Here is a 17,672-nt window from a genome sequence, read left to right on the forward strand (position 1 = left end):
ACTGACACAAACAGCCCTTTTCAGAGCTGCCATTTTAAAAACTCCAAACAGCCCTTTTCAGGGTGACCATAAGGTTCTAAGGTGGCTTGTGCCATTGGAGCAATTTGGTGAATGTATATATATATATATATATATATATATAAAACCCACCAAAAAAACAAGTTCATTATAAAAGATAGTGAATCCCCTTATCACCCCCAAAAAAAAATTTTAGTTGAAAAGAGGCTAAAAAAACAACTGTTTGTGCAGTTATTTTTATTATGTCTTGGGAAAGTGAAACAAGATAATTTAAATTAGTTTAGTAAATAAAAAATTTTTTTTTTAAATTTAAAAAGTTTTTGTTGATAATTCATATATATAAACTGTTTGCTCATATAAGCCTATCTATGCATTTTCATATGTTCAGACACTATTATTTACAAAGAATGAAAAGTGTAGTTGTGTGGTTTGAGTTGTAATAGCTTCTACTCTGTTGAGTACAGACAGTTCCAACTTTCTTCACTTAAAATGAATAATTAGTAATCAATCATTCACTACAAAGTGCGTGCAACATTATTAATATGTATAATTAAATAAAAAGCAATGATTTGTAATTGCCATTGAGAAAACTAATGTATGGTATTCAATTCTGACTGTAAGTATACAATTCCATACCTTCAACCAAAACTGATGTGGAGCTATTCATAATAAATTAAAACTACCGTTAGATTGTAATTGTCGATTTCCTTTCACTTTCCAGCAATGATCATCATTGTCTATCATCAATGACAAAACCATTGTCTTCAAAGGTGAAAGCATAACTTTCCCAGCACAGACACTTACTTCATTTTCTATCACACTACACTTATTACTACACACACTGCGGTTTACTTTAAATTCACTAATACAAAATTGCCACTATTTGAAATTTGAAAATGTGCTAAAACATGTGTAATTAGAGTGTGCTTTTTTCAGAGATTTTACTTTGTAGTAAATTGTTATGTAAAAAATGTAAATTAAAGTAGATAGATATAGAGAATATTACACAAAAAATTTACTGTAAATCTTTTAATTTTAAATGCATTTTATTTTGCTTAATCTGTCCGGTTTTAATATAGTTAATCGAAAAAAAATTATTTTGATTTATCCTAAATTTATTATTTCTGTTTAACTGGAAATTACTTTATCGTAGACTAGCTGATTGTAATTCAGCTGTAATTTGTAATCATTATAAATTTTGACTAAAATAAGCTCATAGGGCTTAATTAAGTTGGTTACTTTATTTGTATTATATACTTTTTATTTTATAAATTTTGTATTATGTCGACAGATGATTTTAAAATCCAGGTTAAATGAATTTATTCAGAGAAGAATGATTGTGGATAATCATGGCATAATTAAATAAGAATAAACTATTTTTTGATGATTCATTTCTTATTATGCATTCTTGCTAAAAATAAAATTTATCATAGTATGACATCATGCTCTCAATAGGAACAAACTTTTCCCACAGAAAGCATTACATTAGTATGCATACACGCACTCACATAGACTGAGTAATGCTCAGGAGTGGTGGTGGGGTTAGTTCTGGAGACCATTGAAAAGATGCAGTTTATGTTCAGATTTGTCGGTGTGAGCTTGAGTACAGTACTTAGTTCAGAAAACTGTTTAGGAGGTATGCAGTTTATGTTTTATTATGGATACAGGTGTGAGAGACTATTATTAAAGCCTCTCCACAAAAATACTTCAATGGATCCATTACAATATTACTAATCCGTCAACTATTTAATAAAGAACTATTAAAAATGTTACTTGTTATAATGATAAATTATGTTCAAAATTATAACTAGAATTAATTTCGGATTAGCCAATTCTGTATTATTATAACTATTAATAAGATGATTTGCAAAATTCTGATATGCAAATATCATTGTTCAAGTAAATAAATAATAAGCGTTCTACGAGTCAGAACATCCATTAAGCAAAAGAGTTTGTTTTATTTGTTCTTTTTATGTGTTTATTTGTTATTTTATATTTTTTTAATTTATAAATACTTTGTTTCATAACAAATAAATAATGTATAATTATTCATTGATGTTAGTAACATTTTTTGATGTGTTGAGTTACTGTAACTTGTTTTATGTTATCATAGGATATAAACTTATCAAGCAGCACAGTCTTAGTACATTGTTTCGCAAATCCCAACATTAGTAAGTTCATTTTTCTTTTTTTTAAACAAATTGTTTAAAAATTTTTACTTTTGTAAAAAATTTTAATTTGTTGTAGTATAGAAGCTTACAAATGGCACCCAAACAGGGACCTTTTTGGTTAGAAGCTTACAAAGTGGCACCCAAACTGGGACGCGAATAATCGAAATGGACTATGTTGTTTGACTTCTGCCTTGTGCGTACATGTAATTTTAAGAGAAAAGTAAATTGAGATTTTCTTTTTTGTTTTTCCAATAGGGAGTAAAGATTTAATAAAGATGGATTCAAAAGTAGATATTGACAAAGGTGAAAATAAAGAGGTTAGGTTAGACAAGACTGATGGTAATGAGATTTTAAATTTAAATGAATCTTTTTTGTGTTCATCCATGATTAAAGAAAATGAGAACTTATCATACAGTGGAATACAAGATAGTGATATGAGCAGTAATAGTATTACAGGAGAATGTAAAGCTGTAGATTTAGATATTAGGGATAGTAGAAATCAGGATTTGCGTTTAAAGAAAAATGACTGACGATTTTAAAATGTTTTTGATGTCTATGCAACAAAAAACTGTACAAAACTTTGATAGTCTGAATATTAAATTAAGAGCAAAATATGGCTAATTTAAATGAAAAGTTAGAGAAAACTAATAATAAAATTGAACAAGTGAAAGTAGAACTTACTGAAAATATAAATACCAAATTTGATTTTTTAAATTCTAAAATTGAGGAGACAAATAAAAAGTAGAGTGAATATACGTTAACTGCTGATAAAAAAGTACAAATTTTGGAAACTGAATGTCAACAAAATCATAAAACATTAAATGAATTTTTAGATAAACATAAAGAAGAAATTAGGCAGGGACAATTACATTTTAAGGTTAGGTTAGATGGAAAAGTTCAAAAAATTAAAGAGATAAATTAAAACCAATCTGATAAACTACTTAATAAGATTAATGGTATTGAGAAACAGGTAGTATAGAGAGGAGAAAAACCAAGATCATGATTAAAGAAAATAACAAAGAGTTCAACAAAAGGTTAGTTCAGTTAGATCAAGGCATAAATCAGATTAGTGAAAAGGTAGGCTTTTAAAAATGTCAAGGCTTTAAAAGATGAGAGTAAGGAAGTGAAGATTTTAAACATTTTAAAGAAGAAATTGAATTAAATTTATTTAAGAAAATTGTTATTAAGGAAGAACAGTTAGAATAGTACTGTTATTCTATAATGAGCCTAAGGAACCACACTCAAAAACATTTTTATATCATTTACAAATGAATTTTGAGGAAAAAAGATTAAAATGGGAGTTTAGAATTGCAAGTATGAGAAGATATTTTAAAGGTGAATCTGAACTTTAGTTTGAGGCGCATCATAAGGAATGGAAAGGGTTTGAAGAATTTAAGGTCTCATTTTTTAAATGTTTTTGGTCAGAAGAAAAGCAGGAAGAATTAAGAGGTAGGATAATGGGGCATTATGAAGATATTCATAGTTATGTTGTAAGGACATATAATAAATTACAATTTTTAGATCCGCCTATGCCAATAGCTACCTTTGTAAGAAGTATTGCGAGACAGTTACCAGAAAGTTTAAAACTAGTGTTATTAGCAGCACAGCCATAAAACTTAGATACATTATGGGATGGCAGGAAGAACAGAAATTTAATGATTGAAGTGAACGCAGAGATTTTAGACATGGTGGGGATCAAGGGTATGTGAGACAAGATAGTTATGACAGATGTGATAGTGACAGAGAAGGGCAAAGATGGACAAGATATGTAGACCATAATGGGCAGAATGATAATAGAAAGGAACAAAACAGTAATAGTAGGACAAATAACAACAATTATCAAGGTGCAAGAAGAAACAATGGAGAACAACAAAATAAGGGAAATGGGGTAAACAGCATTAAGATAGGCCTGTGTAATGTTGTCAGAAGTTTTCCGGCCAAAATGGCGCCCGAACAGGGACCAGAAGCTTACGAATTTTACTGCATTTACCCTTCATTGTAACACAAAAAATATAATTAACCTTTATTATTATTATTTTTGTTCATAATTAATTCTTCATTTCATTATTATTTTGTATTCATATTGTTTAATATGAATACAATTATAATATTTATATGTATAATTTATTAATACAATTTTTTGTAATTGTAATTAATACAATTAATTAATTGTTATTAGTACAATTTTTTTTTATTTTGATACATATCCTTGTATTTTCTGAATCCTGGTAGCTTAAAACATAATTGAAAAAAAGCGATTTCATTTTACTCGATGAGAAAAAGTAACATGCGATTGTAGTCTAATGAATAAGACAAAATATAATCTACCTACAGTCATCTTTAAATCTGATGAAACAGAGATTTAAAGATAAAAATTTCAAATAACACTGATGGCAAAAACAAAATGTTGGTTTATGTCCTTTTTTTTATTCTTGTTTGAATCCTACTAGATTTAATACAGAGTGTATTACTAAGTTCTCCCAGGACTTTAATTATTGTTCTACTTATGAAAAATTAAAAGAAATTCTACTTGTGAAAATTAATGGAAAATGTTCAAATAAACATGTATCCTAAAATGTTTCATTTGCAAGTTACGGCTAATGAAAAATTTCACTTGGATTTCAGCTGCCCTGATGAAATGAGGTCATACAGAATTTTTTACGGTGTTAATATATCGGGTAGGATTAGTGATTTCTTACGGGTTTTGAGTAGTGAGGATGCACACCATTGTTCTGGAAGAATACTTTGCGCCTTAGCACTGGAGGAACATCTTCAAGCAACTGTGGCAATTTTTCTTGAAGAAAGGATAAGTAGACCTCATTTAAATGGTCAGGTAATATGAATGGTCCAAACAACTAATTGTGAAGAAGGCCGCACTATACATTGACACTAAATTAGGATTGAAAATTGCCTTCCACTGTTTCATGAGGATTTACTTCTGCCCATGTATGCTCATTACATAAGTTGTTGATGTCATTTTGAGTGAAATTTGCCTCTTCGGTAAACAGAACATTCTTATAAAGTTGTCAATTTGTATTACACCAGTTACAGTACTCCAATTGAAGCAGCCTGTTTCCTGGGTGTAGATGTTGAACTGGCCGTTCATTATAAGGATAAAACTGTTTTGTTTATGTGTCCTCCAAACCATCTAATGTGAAATTCTGATCCACTTAGAAAGATATTGTATAATGACACTGAACTGCATGATAATAATTTAATCAATAACAGCATCGTGTTGGACAAATCATTCGTAGCTGGTATGAATAGTAGGTAGTGAACCTGTTTCCTGAAGATTGCGAAAAGCCACACTAATTGTTTTGGGATCTGGAATCCTGCAATTCAGAAAACATATTTTATTTTCTACTACAGCAGCTGTGTAACATTACCATTACACACCCAAAATAAATACATCAGGGTATTCCTATGTTGTAAATAGTATGGCATTATTTCAATAGTAAATTGATCATGTTCAAACTGAAATTCACAGGAAAACTTTCACACTGACGACAGCACAGTTCACAATCCCTGATATTCTTAATGTACCTTACAGAATGATTTAAGCACTGATATGGTATGTGCATTGTTGATCAGCTGATGTTATTTTATTGCTAACTTGAAATAATATTCCAAATAATTTATTGTATTTCTGTCATAATAAAAATAAAAAATAAAAATATTATATAAGTAAATTATATATTATATATATATATATATATATATATATATATATATATATATATATATATATATATATATATATATAAGTAATTTTTATATATTTATTTTTATTTTACAATTGTGTTATTTCCAGTTTTTTCTTAATACTTTAACAACAATTTTTAACAGTAAATTTGATTTTTACAAATTTTTCACATCATCAAAATGAATTTGGTTTTCGTTTACATTAAGTAAGTGCTTTTCGGACAAATGTAGTAATATACTGTTTCTAAATAAAATTTGAATTTTTGTAACTTTGTTTTATTCAACTTATCGAACACCATTTTTTTGAGAATTAAATTCTTTACAGGTTTTGTTTAAAAGTTTTTTGTGTTTATTACCCATTTAACAAAATTATTGTAACAAACATAAAAGGCAAGGTTTTTTATCCCAATCAGATTTCTCAAAAAATACTGCAGATATGGTTCTGAAACCTCTTTTATTCAATTTTTCAGGTCAAAACCCATAAAAAATCACTAATCTCTTTAATTAATTGCTAATAATTCCATACCGCTTTCACCGAGGTAGCTGAAATTCAAGTGAAATCTTTTACTAGCCATAACTTACAAACGAAGCACATTAGTACAAATGCGGCTTTTCCATTATTTTCAAGAAAAGAATATAAGTCCCAGGAGAACTTGTAAGACATACCCCATATTTATTTAATGTAAATGTAATGTGTTATGATTGGTTTTTTATTTGCTAATACAGTTCTGTTAAAATACTTTTTTTTATTTAGACTGGATCTTGATGCTTGTAAGAATCGTGTTCGTAAAGCAAGAACGATGTTGGGTCAACCGCCTAATGTAAGTTGTTTTTATCTAGTTAGCTACAGTTAGATATTTATATGATTATAATTATGGGTTGATATTAATAATATTTAGGGTTTATCAACGTATATGTACTTTTATTTTTTTTTTAATGGTAATGACATTTGGTGTGTTTAGTATTTCTACAATTTTTTACCCAAAAAGTTTGCATGATACATTGTTTACCTACATTAAGTGTGATATTAAATGGGTTAATCTAGTATTCAGAAGTAAAATGTGGTATTTGCTTTTTTATATTACAATATTGTTCACAACAGATTTTAATATCTTGACAGTTATTTAATATATAATGAACTGATTACTTGGATCTTATTTAGATTCATTCTGTATGTAGGATATAAGAGATTTCTATTACGTTTAATAATTTATTCTTTTTATAATTTTAGTTTTCTTATCTAGTTTTATAATTTACCATTTAGTTGTATATTTTTCTTAACTTTTTATCATTTTTAGTGAATTTCTTTTTTTCTGAATTTTCTGCAAACATCATTAATATGTAAGGTTTTTGCATTTTTATCTAGATAGTTGTTTTATGTCATAAAGTTTTTAACCTTTTAACCAAAATATTACTGTAATTCAGTATGTCTAATTGATGTATGTGCTTTTATAAACCTAAGTTTTATGAGTTGAATATAATTCTTCTACATACCCTACAGCTTTAATGGTAATCTTGGAATAATTTAAAATTTTTCAATTTCATTTCTTGGAAGTGTTGAAATCACTTTGGGGTGATATTTTAATTTTCATTTGTAATTATTTTTGCTATATTTAAATTTTTTTAAGTGGTATTAAACTGTAGCCATTAATAAATATAAATAATACATGAAACTGGACTGGGCCCTTATTAACTTTGTTGATAGGAAGAATTGAATAAAGATATTGACCGTTGGAATTTTTATCCTTTTTCAACTTTCCAGTTTCCAAAATAATTAAAATGACTAAATTAGATAAACTAATAGTAAAACTGTTGCAAAGAATATAACCAAATATTGTCTGCTGTTAACTGTATCATCAAATTAAATTAGTATATATCTTTTAAAATGTTAGAAGTTATTAGCCATACAACCAAATTGTGGTGGCTGTGCTGATTATAATAACTCTTAAAAATATTGGGTATAGTAATGGTTAAAATTAAATTGGTCATTGTGTGTTGCCTGTGTAGGCGGAGTAGACAGTTTTCAAAGATATTACACTGGGCATCAATGTAATGATGGTTATAACTAAACATTCACTTCAGTGCTGACAAGATATTCTGCTTTATTACCAGGAAAATTACATATAGTGGTTTTTTAACTTATTGTTCAGTGATATCACTTTTTATTTGATAATTAAAAAAACTTGAAATGTTTATTAGAGCTGTGATTTCATTTTACCATAACTAAAGAAAATAATGTATAACACTGTTTGTGATTAGTTCCTTTATCGTAACCTGCAGAAATGTGTGAATAAATCTATCAACTCCCATCAGCATTCTTTATTTTCAAATGTTCTCAAGTAGAATTCTTAACACGTTGAAGCCTAGCCATTGTAACCATGTTCAAACCTGGTGGCCTGGGGTTTTTAGAGTGTTTTTAAAATTTGTTTTAAAATAAATATTGGTTGAATGTAAGTACATTATATACCATTTTAAAGAGCAAATCATGCAGTTTATTTTACTGTATAAGTGAAAAAAAATTAAACTCACCATTTTTGCTACGATTCATTGAATATGTTGTTTAAAAAGTGAAAAAATAAAATTGGACTGTTAAATTCACTGTACTGCATGCTTTTTCACTAAGTTTACAAAATTGAAAAGTAAAATAAAGTCACTACCCTATCTCTAAATTATTTCAAATTAAAAAGCCTATAGTACTTGCCTAATTATAACAATAAATTTATACAAAAACCAAATGTGAAATTAGTCTAAGTGTACTTGGCTTTGTTGTGGTATAGTTTGAAACAGTTCGGAAGACACAGTGCTGTACCACAGTCGGAACATCACCAACCAGTTTCTTGTCTTCCTGCTTTTCCAGTAGATGCTTTATTCTTTTCAGAACACACTTGACAAACCCGTGTTTGCCGATCTTTTTTTCTATGGGAGGAATCCTGTCTGAAAAGTGACATCCAGTGAGTCTGAAGCAACTGATATAGGAATTGTTTCTTGAGCAAGAGATCCACCTTTATTGCCCAATTCTACTTCAAGTGACTTGATAAACTTTTCTAAATGTATTTTTTTCTCAAGTTTGGAGGTTGGGATTCACAATAAAGTAGAAATAAATTTGAAACGGGTATCTAAAAAAATGAAAGAAGAGTTTCTTTCATCATTTCATTTGTTTCCTCTTGAAAGGGTAATAGGCAATGATTTGGTCATTTCTATCAACACTGATTTTATTTTTATTATAGTTAACGATGACATCAGATTTGGATTTTGTAATCATACCCTCCTTTAAATGAATTTGAACATCTGTTCGAGTCATTTTGTGAGCTGATGACAATGCTAAAAAATCTCTTGTGTCTTTCCATTTTATGCATAGAAGATGCTCACGTCTCATGAAAATAGATTCAGATTTCTTCAATTTTTTTGATACTACATTTTGTTTAGGTAACTCTTTGTGATTCAGCATACAGATGCCAACAGCTTTTGTTTTTCTCTGCCATAAAAAATCAGTGTGAAGTGTAAAATCTGTCCATGAATACAGTATGTACCTTGTCAAAATACTGAGATAATGGTTTCAGGAATAGTGATATAACTGAATTATCATCCCTTTTACCGGTATAAACTTCAAGCTGAAGAGCACATCCGGTTGAAGAGTCACACACAATCTACAGCTTTATCCCATACTTGTCTGGTTTATTTTTAATACAAACCCAGAACTGAATCCTTTCTCGAAAATCACATATTCCTTCATCGATTTCTGCTGTTTTTCTTCAATTGATTTTTTCTTTTTAGCCTATCAGTAATAGATTTTAAATATCTGTTTGTTTCTGATTTTATTACTGCGACGAATGATTCCAAAAAAAAGTAAAAATACATCATAAGGGGTGGAAGTTTCATCAATCCCAGCAGTAATTCCAGTGTACTCATTGAACACCGGCAGTGATGGCAGATAATCAATAAATGACCCCCCCCCCCCATAAGTTTATTGCTTTGTTTGTTGACAACTCTCTTTCTTTTAGATGGCCTAACATTTCTCACACTACAGACTAATGGCATGGGGTTTTCAAGATCTGTATTATTTAGCATATCATTAGCTTGATGTAATCATTGTAATCACCACCATCATCATCATCAGAACTAATAGTCCTACCGGTTGGAGTAGATTATGTATAATCAAGATGTATAACTCCTCTTCAGACACAGAATCAAAAATAGGATCATCTAATTTTTCAAAAGCAATTTGAATATTTAAATCCATGTTTTCCTGGCCATAACTAAAAGAATTTTCTAAATCAGAATCAAATGATTCTGAATCAGATTCCATGAGGACTTCATTTATTAAGCTGATAGCAGTTTTTTTATCACGTATCTCATCCATTATAACAATATAAAACTAACAAAATTATATGACATCTGTCAATTTACACAAATACAAAATAATAACAGAAAAATTGACATACAGTAACAACGAGAAAGTGTACATGGGGAAGATCTACCAAACAAAAACATTCAGACGATCAGTTGTCAGTAATAAAACACAGAAGAAAATAAATAAAACATGCGTAATTACAAAACATTTGTTGTTACAAAATAAGAATTATCAATTTTGTAACCTTACCAAAAAACACAATAAACACCAACACTAAATAAATAACATCAATATCAAGAAAAACCTTACTGCAGTAAACTACAAAATATACACTCAAGAACAAAACTAGACTGTAAACAACACTTATAACCTCAATGTGCAAATAGTTAATGTTTCTTCTATAATTTCAAAAATCCTTGCCAGAGCACAGTGATAACAGTGTAACTTGAACTAAACTAATCAGAGAGTGGTTTACAAAACTCAAAGCACAAAAATAAGCCATGAAAGTTTTTATATAGAATTAAATTTGATGGCCTGAACATTGCAGGTGTAAGTGTTCGAAGCACGTTCTGCATTTCTTCCTGAATCTCCTCAATTGTGTTAAAACGACGGCCTTTCAATTGAAATTTTATTTTTGGAAAGGGAAAAAAGTCGAACGGGGCAAGGTCAGGCGAATAGGGTGGGTGGGAAATCATTACCGTCTTTTTGGAAGCCAAGAAATTCCGAATGGCTAGCAATGTGTGTGTGGGCACATTGTCATGGTGCAGAACCCCCAGCTGTTGTTACCCCACAGATCTGAACGTTTGCGTCTAATGCTTTCACGTAACCGCTTCAAAACTTTACAATAGAGCATCCCATTTACAGTTTGACCAAGAGGAACAAATTCCTTATGGAAAATGCCTTTGATGTCGAAAAAACAATCATCATGGACATCGTGAACTTGGCGACTTTCACTGCAACAACTGCTGGTTAGTTTCAGGGTCATACCCGTACACCCATGTCTCATCACCGGTTATGATGTTGGAGATGAAGTTAGGGTCATCTCATGCTGAATTTTTCAATTCACTGCAGACAGCTACACGATTTTGTTTCTGGTTGCTGTTCAACAGTCTCTGTACGAATTTTGTAGCAATGAGTCTCATGTTCAAATCGTCCGACAAGATGCGTTGCACAGACCCATGTGACATTTGTACGATTGCACAAACCTCATGGATTGTTTGTCTATGATCTGCAACAATAGCCTCTCGCACTTTCACGATGTTTTCCAGTGTTGCGCTTGTTGACGGTCTTCCTGATCGCTCATCATCATCGACTGTCGTTCGTCCTTCTTTAAATCGATTGTACCACAAAAAAGTTTTACTTTTACTCATAGCATTGTCACCAAATGCTTCTACAAGCATGTGATGGGTTTCTGCACCAGTTTTTTTAAGCATGAAGCAAAATTTGATGCAGGTTCTTTGTTCTTTAAAATCTGCCAATTAGAACTTCGCCGAAACAGTAAAACACAACGTTACACAACCGCACGAAAGTCAACAATGCAGATTCTCACCGTCACAGCTGTTTGAACACTGACTCACAAAGAGTACTGTTAGCCACATCTAGCGGCAGCAGGTCGTACCAGCAGTGGTTCGCGCTCGAAATTCAAATTTCCCGAACTTTCGGGTAGCACCTCGTATTCCATTCATACACTGCATATTGAAGCTCTTTCAATATAAATTTAAAGTTTTCATATGTTTCTTTCATACTAGCAGAGTGAGCCACAGGAACTGATGGGAATTTATTGCCATTATCCAGAAGCACAGCTTTTAAACTAACAAATCAACCAACAGGAATCAAGCATCATTCTGTTGGGTGATGTCCATTACAAAGTGTCTCCATAAGAGAAGAAATGTCATTACAAAAGACTAAGCCATTTTCTTCAGAAAAATGGTCTTTAAATTCAGAATGACAATTACAATAAGTATATATCTTTGTATTCTTTTGAAGAAAATTCCATCCTTTTAGCTGGAAAGCAAGCATTTCAGACTATTTTTGGATAACTTTAAATCTCATATGAGATCGTTAAGATTTTCTTGAATCAGTAAATGAGGCTCAGATGGACTGCTGTGTTCAAAAGTTGTATCACCAGAATCTGTTTCTTTTCTTCCTTACTTTTGTTAGACTCTGAACTCTCTTCATCTAATGTCACATGTTCTGGAGGCTTTGGTATGGGCAATTCTTCACATTGTGGAACTGGTCTCATTGCAGATTGCAGAGTGCACCACTGTATGTTTTGATTTTGACATATCCCTTTTAAAGTTTGTTAAGCAGAAATAAAGGTCAGAAGAGTGATCTTTGGTTCCCTCCAAATCATAGGGATAGCAAATGGCATGTGGCATGTTCCATGTGCCATTTTTCCATGCAGTGAGAAGCCTAGAACACAATAAACAACAGATATGTGGGGCCCAGGCCCTTATTTGGTCCCTGACTTTACACCCAAAATAAAGTTCATAACTCCTTTTTTACTAAGTGAGTAAGATTTCGCCTTTGGGACTTGAGCGACGTCACTTCACCACATACATAACAAAAATTGTTAGGAAAATTTAAACAAACTCTAGACATTTTGTAATTAATGACTAATTAAAAGAAATAAAGTTGTAAATATGTAATACACAATAATTCAGACACACAAAGCACTCACAATGATGTGTTTACTGGTTCACAACTGACGTCATTCTGATGAATGTGTGCTACACTAGATCACGTTTGTACATGTCTATACACGTTTGAACCTGCACAGCAATAGTAATGCTACCATTTGAGTTAGCTCATTTGGTTCCATCATATTTACAATGTTCCAGGAGCTTTTACTTGACAATGGACAAATGGATGAAAAAACATTTTAAAATATTTAAAAAAATTGAAATAACAAAGATACTGTGGGTGATTGAGAACATTTTTAAAAACAGGATAAAAGACTGCAGTAAGTACACCTATTTGTACTCATGAGACAAAAATCTTGTTGACCAGGGCTATTAGCCATTATAACTTAGGAGTTGTCAGTTAAAAAAATTCTGGAATTAATAAATTAATAAATTCATAAATTATTTGAAAGTGTTAACAATATTTTCTATTCTCTATAAATTATACATTAGTTATTTTCAGATTAAATTAAATTATAGAAATTAAAATATCATTACATCTTCTAGTTAAAAAAGTAATTTTTCTAATACTAAATTGTTGAATCTATTCCAGTTTAATTTTTCTTTAATACTTTCCATTAGAAAGTAAATTTTTAGTGAATTTTTAAGCACATGAAATGTAACCATTGAAAGCTTCATGTTTATTAATAAATATTTTCTGCTGTTTTTGTTTAATTTTGACTCAAGTTTTGTATCCAGAATTATGATTATAATTACTGATGTGAGTTGTTATAAAATGAGTGTTATTTAGTGGTGCCCACGTACTTGCACAAGCATGAGTACATACATATTAACTGTAAAACCTCTTAATATTTTATATGGGAGCAAAAAGAAAAAGTTTATTTATTTTATTCAGTCCTTAGTTTCCTGAAAATTATAATAAAAAAAGTAGGGAATTTTCAAAATTCCTATTTTTAATTTTATTTTTAATTTTTAATTTTTCTGCTTTTAGGAAGAGGGCATGAAATTATGTTCATGCCCTGTATTTGTTGTTTTTCATGTTTCAGTCAGTAGTTCCTGTAACTGCTATTAAACACCTGAACACCTAAAATTTAAATATTTTCAGCATTTACTTGACATTTAATTATGTGATATTTTGTAATTAGTTGTTTTTGTTGTAAAAGTCAAATTTTACAGAAAATTATTGTGACAGGTTTTCAGTTTTTTGTTGATGAATTTTCATAAATTAAAAAAAAAATTGTTTTTATTCATTCTAAAGTAAACCTTAAATTATTACATTAGCTACTATGAATTGCCTCCTGCTATAATATTTTAATCATCTTTAATTAATGTTGCTGGAACATATGTACCTTAAATATTATATAAATAAATCTGGAAGTTTAGCGAATCGATAAATAATCAGTTTCTCTTAAAAAGAATGTAAACTGCATACATACTAATAATAATGTTGTATATGCATTGATTGCATTTATTAGTGTATTCACATAATTAATGTCTTTTTAACACATTGGCTACAATATTTTTGATGCATGTAATTTTCATGTATGACAAGTCCATCGTCCAGTAGTTATGTTTCTACTGCATATATGTTACCCTTATATTGTAAGCTTCTGCCTCTTCTACATTATCCTTTAGTCATTGGTTGAACTATTTGTGAATTTTATATTCAATTGGTATATTCTTAGAATGAAGCCCATGTTATGCAATAACAATCTGAATTTGAAGCTTAGGCCAAGAATGCTCAAATTTGGCCTACTTGATGTACAGGTGTGAGGTTTGGACATTGAAAGTGATGACTATTATATGAGTGGAAGTGTTGGCCATATAAGAATGTTTTGCATCCCATGGATGGAATGGAAGTCTAATGAAGAACGTTTGAGAAGAGCCATGGTTGGGATGATAGTTCCTGACAACTATTAAGTACTGGAAACTGGCTTATTTGGGTCATGTTATAAGGGGCAACTTTTGAAATTGGTTCTTTGGAGAAGATTGAGGGGTGTAAAGAAGTTAGAAGGAAATAATCCTTCTGGTTGGACAACGTTAAGGATGGACTGGTATCTAAGGTGCAGAAGTGCTCTTAACAGAGAGAAATACACCAGATTGATAGCACTGATAGGAAAAAAAAAATTTGTTTCTCTAAGTGTGATAACATTTCTTGAATTGCTTTTTTGCGTACATTACAGATCTGTAAATATAATTTTTCTATCACCCCAGATTTAAATAAATTACATTTCAAAAAAATTAAGGAAAAATATAATTAAAATCTTTAAAATTTATAATTTTGCATGGCCATACCTGTGTTATATGATTTCCCTGATGCTTTTCTTTTATAAATAGCCTCAGGCACATCCTGAATTAATGTCCAACATTAATCGGCTAGCAGGTTAATATTCCATTTCCCTTTATAGCAGCTTTCTATCACCGAAATGTCTTGATGGAAACGTTCACCGTTTTTGTCACTTATGTCTCTGAGGTTTTCCAGGAAATAATCCACATGTGAGTGGAGGAAATGTATTTTCAAAGACATATTATATCCCATAGCTCTGTATGAAGTAAGAAGTTGAGTAACTTACATTCGGAAATTTCTGCCTGATGTACAAAAATCCTTCCTACGGAACTATCCTTCTTCATTGTTTTTAAAAAATTTTTAATTGGTCCTAGCTTGATATAGAAAGGGGTAAAAATATTTTTTTGGGTTCAACTAAGGTCTTATGAATAATATTTTTCCCATTTGAAGTTAAGTTGTCTCGTTTCTTCCACTTTTTGGTAACATAATTTTTATCCGTAGCTCAGTTGTCCCATTTGTAAAGAAAACACATGTACTTAGTATAGCCTAACTGCATGCCTAGCAAAATAGCTATAACTCTCAAATCATCACATATGTTCCACCTATGATTTTTATAATTTATTTTTTCAAGAATGTCTTTCATCACGTCGTATGTCTCTTTCAAATTAATACCATAAGCAATTGTTGTTGAAGGATATTTGTTACCGTTGTGTAATAGAGCTGCTTTTAAACTATACTTGGACAAATCTATGAAAAGGTGCCAGTCCTCAGGTTTATGAACTTGCCCGAAATGCAAAATAAGTTCATCAATATTTGTGCAAAAACCAAATTATTTTAAAGTACTGAGAAGGGTTCTTTTTGTTGGCTTTGAAGCCTGAAATTTTTTTGGAAGTAAATTCAACCTTGCAGTCTTGATTCTAACAGTTCAGCTTGATTTTTTTGATAAATTTAAATCCCTAACCAAGTCATTTAATTCACCTTGTGGTATAAGATGTGGCTTGTTGGAAGATAGTTCAAAATCAAAATCATTGTTTTCTTCTTCAATACTACCTGATTCTTCATTGTTGCTTTCGAAATACGTTCACAGGTAGCTCAGGAACTGGAATAATTTCACTGTGAGGTACAGGCCTGATTGCAGATTGCAATGAAGGATATTTTACATTGTGTTTAAATTTTTTAGAAATTCCAGACATAATTGTTAAAGTAACAATTCTTTACATGATCCTTTGGTTCATGCCAAACCAAAGTTACATCAAATGTAACTTTGTACTTCCATGTATCTTTTAGCTGTCCTGTTAAATGTATAGAACAATTAGTGCATAATATATGAGGAGCCCACATCTTATTCTGATCACCAATTTTACACTGAAAGTACAAATAATATTCTTTTTTTAATTAAAGGTGTAATGTTTTTTCTATTTGATTTTATGATAAACTCACCACATACATAACAAAAGGCATCCACATCATTTACCCAATTTCGAGGCATTGCTACACTGCACTGATAAAGACATAAGACAGCAATAAAACTGAACAAAATTAATTCATTCCTAAGTCCAGTGCTTAATACAAACAACACAGCTGTGTTTTCAGCTACATGTTTTGACCTGCACAGACATGAATAATCTTGTCCATGAAGTCTCACTCTTCAGTATTAGATATGATGTCATAATATGTGACTATGATATGATTTAATTCCTTATCTAGTATTGTTTATTTATAGCTAACAAATTATGTTAACAAAGTTAAACAATAAAAAATGAGCTAACAAAATACAATATAGGAGCTTAAAATACTAAGTGTACATTGAAAAATGAAAAAAATCCTTTAATTAAAATTAAAAAATTTTTCAAAAATGGTGGGTGATAGAAAGATTCTGAGTTTCAGCATCAAAAAGCAGATTAAAATCATGTATCTCATGTTAGGAAACAAAAATTATATTATCAGTGTTGTCAGCATCAGGAAGACTTGATATGACACTTTGATATGACACTTTAAGAAGAGAAGAAGAAGTGCCAGTCACTGAGGTCCAGTACGAATTTTATGCTTCTAATCAGAATTTAATTTTTATAATTACTCAGTATGACATAAAAATAGAAATGAGGAGTATAAATGAAAAATACACCTGTCACACAGAAGGTAAATCGAGAGGAGAATAGGACGACTCACCGTAAATGCTCATACAGCACATATGTAACTAGTGTCACAGCCAACAGGTTAAACAATAGTCATAATTGCTGTTGAAAATTGGCTGAACATTAAATAACTGATGCTTGCACGGAAATTTATTTTAACAGCTATAATAAACCTTGTTGTTCTTTTGTTATGATATATGATCATCAAGAAAGAGAAAAATAATTGTTTGTTTGGTATTAAAAATTGCATTGTAATATAATCTGTCATACATAAATGATTTTTTTTAATATTCTTCTTATTGGTTTTGAATTTAATAAACAAAGAATGTTATTATTCTGGAAATAAACCGAATTTAATCAAAACCA

General features: G+C 30.3%; 1 protein-coding gene across 2 annotated transcripts in view; it reads left to right on the forward strand.

Annotated features, from left to right (window-relative positions):
• EndoB (SH3 domain containing GRB2 like, endophilin-B) overlaps positions 1 to 17,672 on the forward strand; it is a 61,334-nt gene that overhangs the window by 11,966 nt on the left and 31,696 nt on the right. For both annotated transcript variants that reach the window (XM_075357332.1, XM_075357333.1), the window contains exon 5: positions 6,646 to 6,712. In XM_075357332.1, the coding sequence (XP_075213447.1) occupies positions 6,646 to 6,712 (67 nt within the window). The remainder of the gene's footprint in view (positions 1 to 6,645; positions 6,713 to 17,672) is intronic.

The sequence above is a fragment of the Lycorma delicatula genome, chromosome 2, assembly GCF_047948215.1.
Source record: "Lycorma delicatula isolate Av1 chromosome 2, ASM4794821v1, whole genome shotgun sequence".
Classification (NCBI taxonomy): Eukaryota; Metazoa; Arthropoda; class Insecta; order Hemiptera; family Fulgoridae; genus Lycorma; species Lycorma delicatula.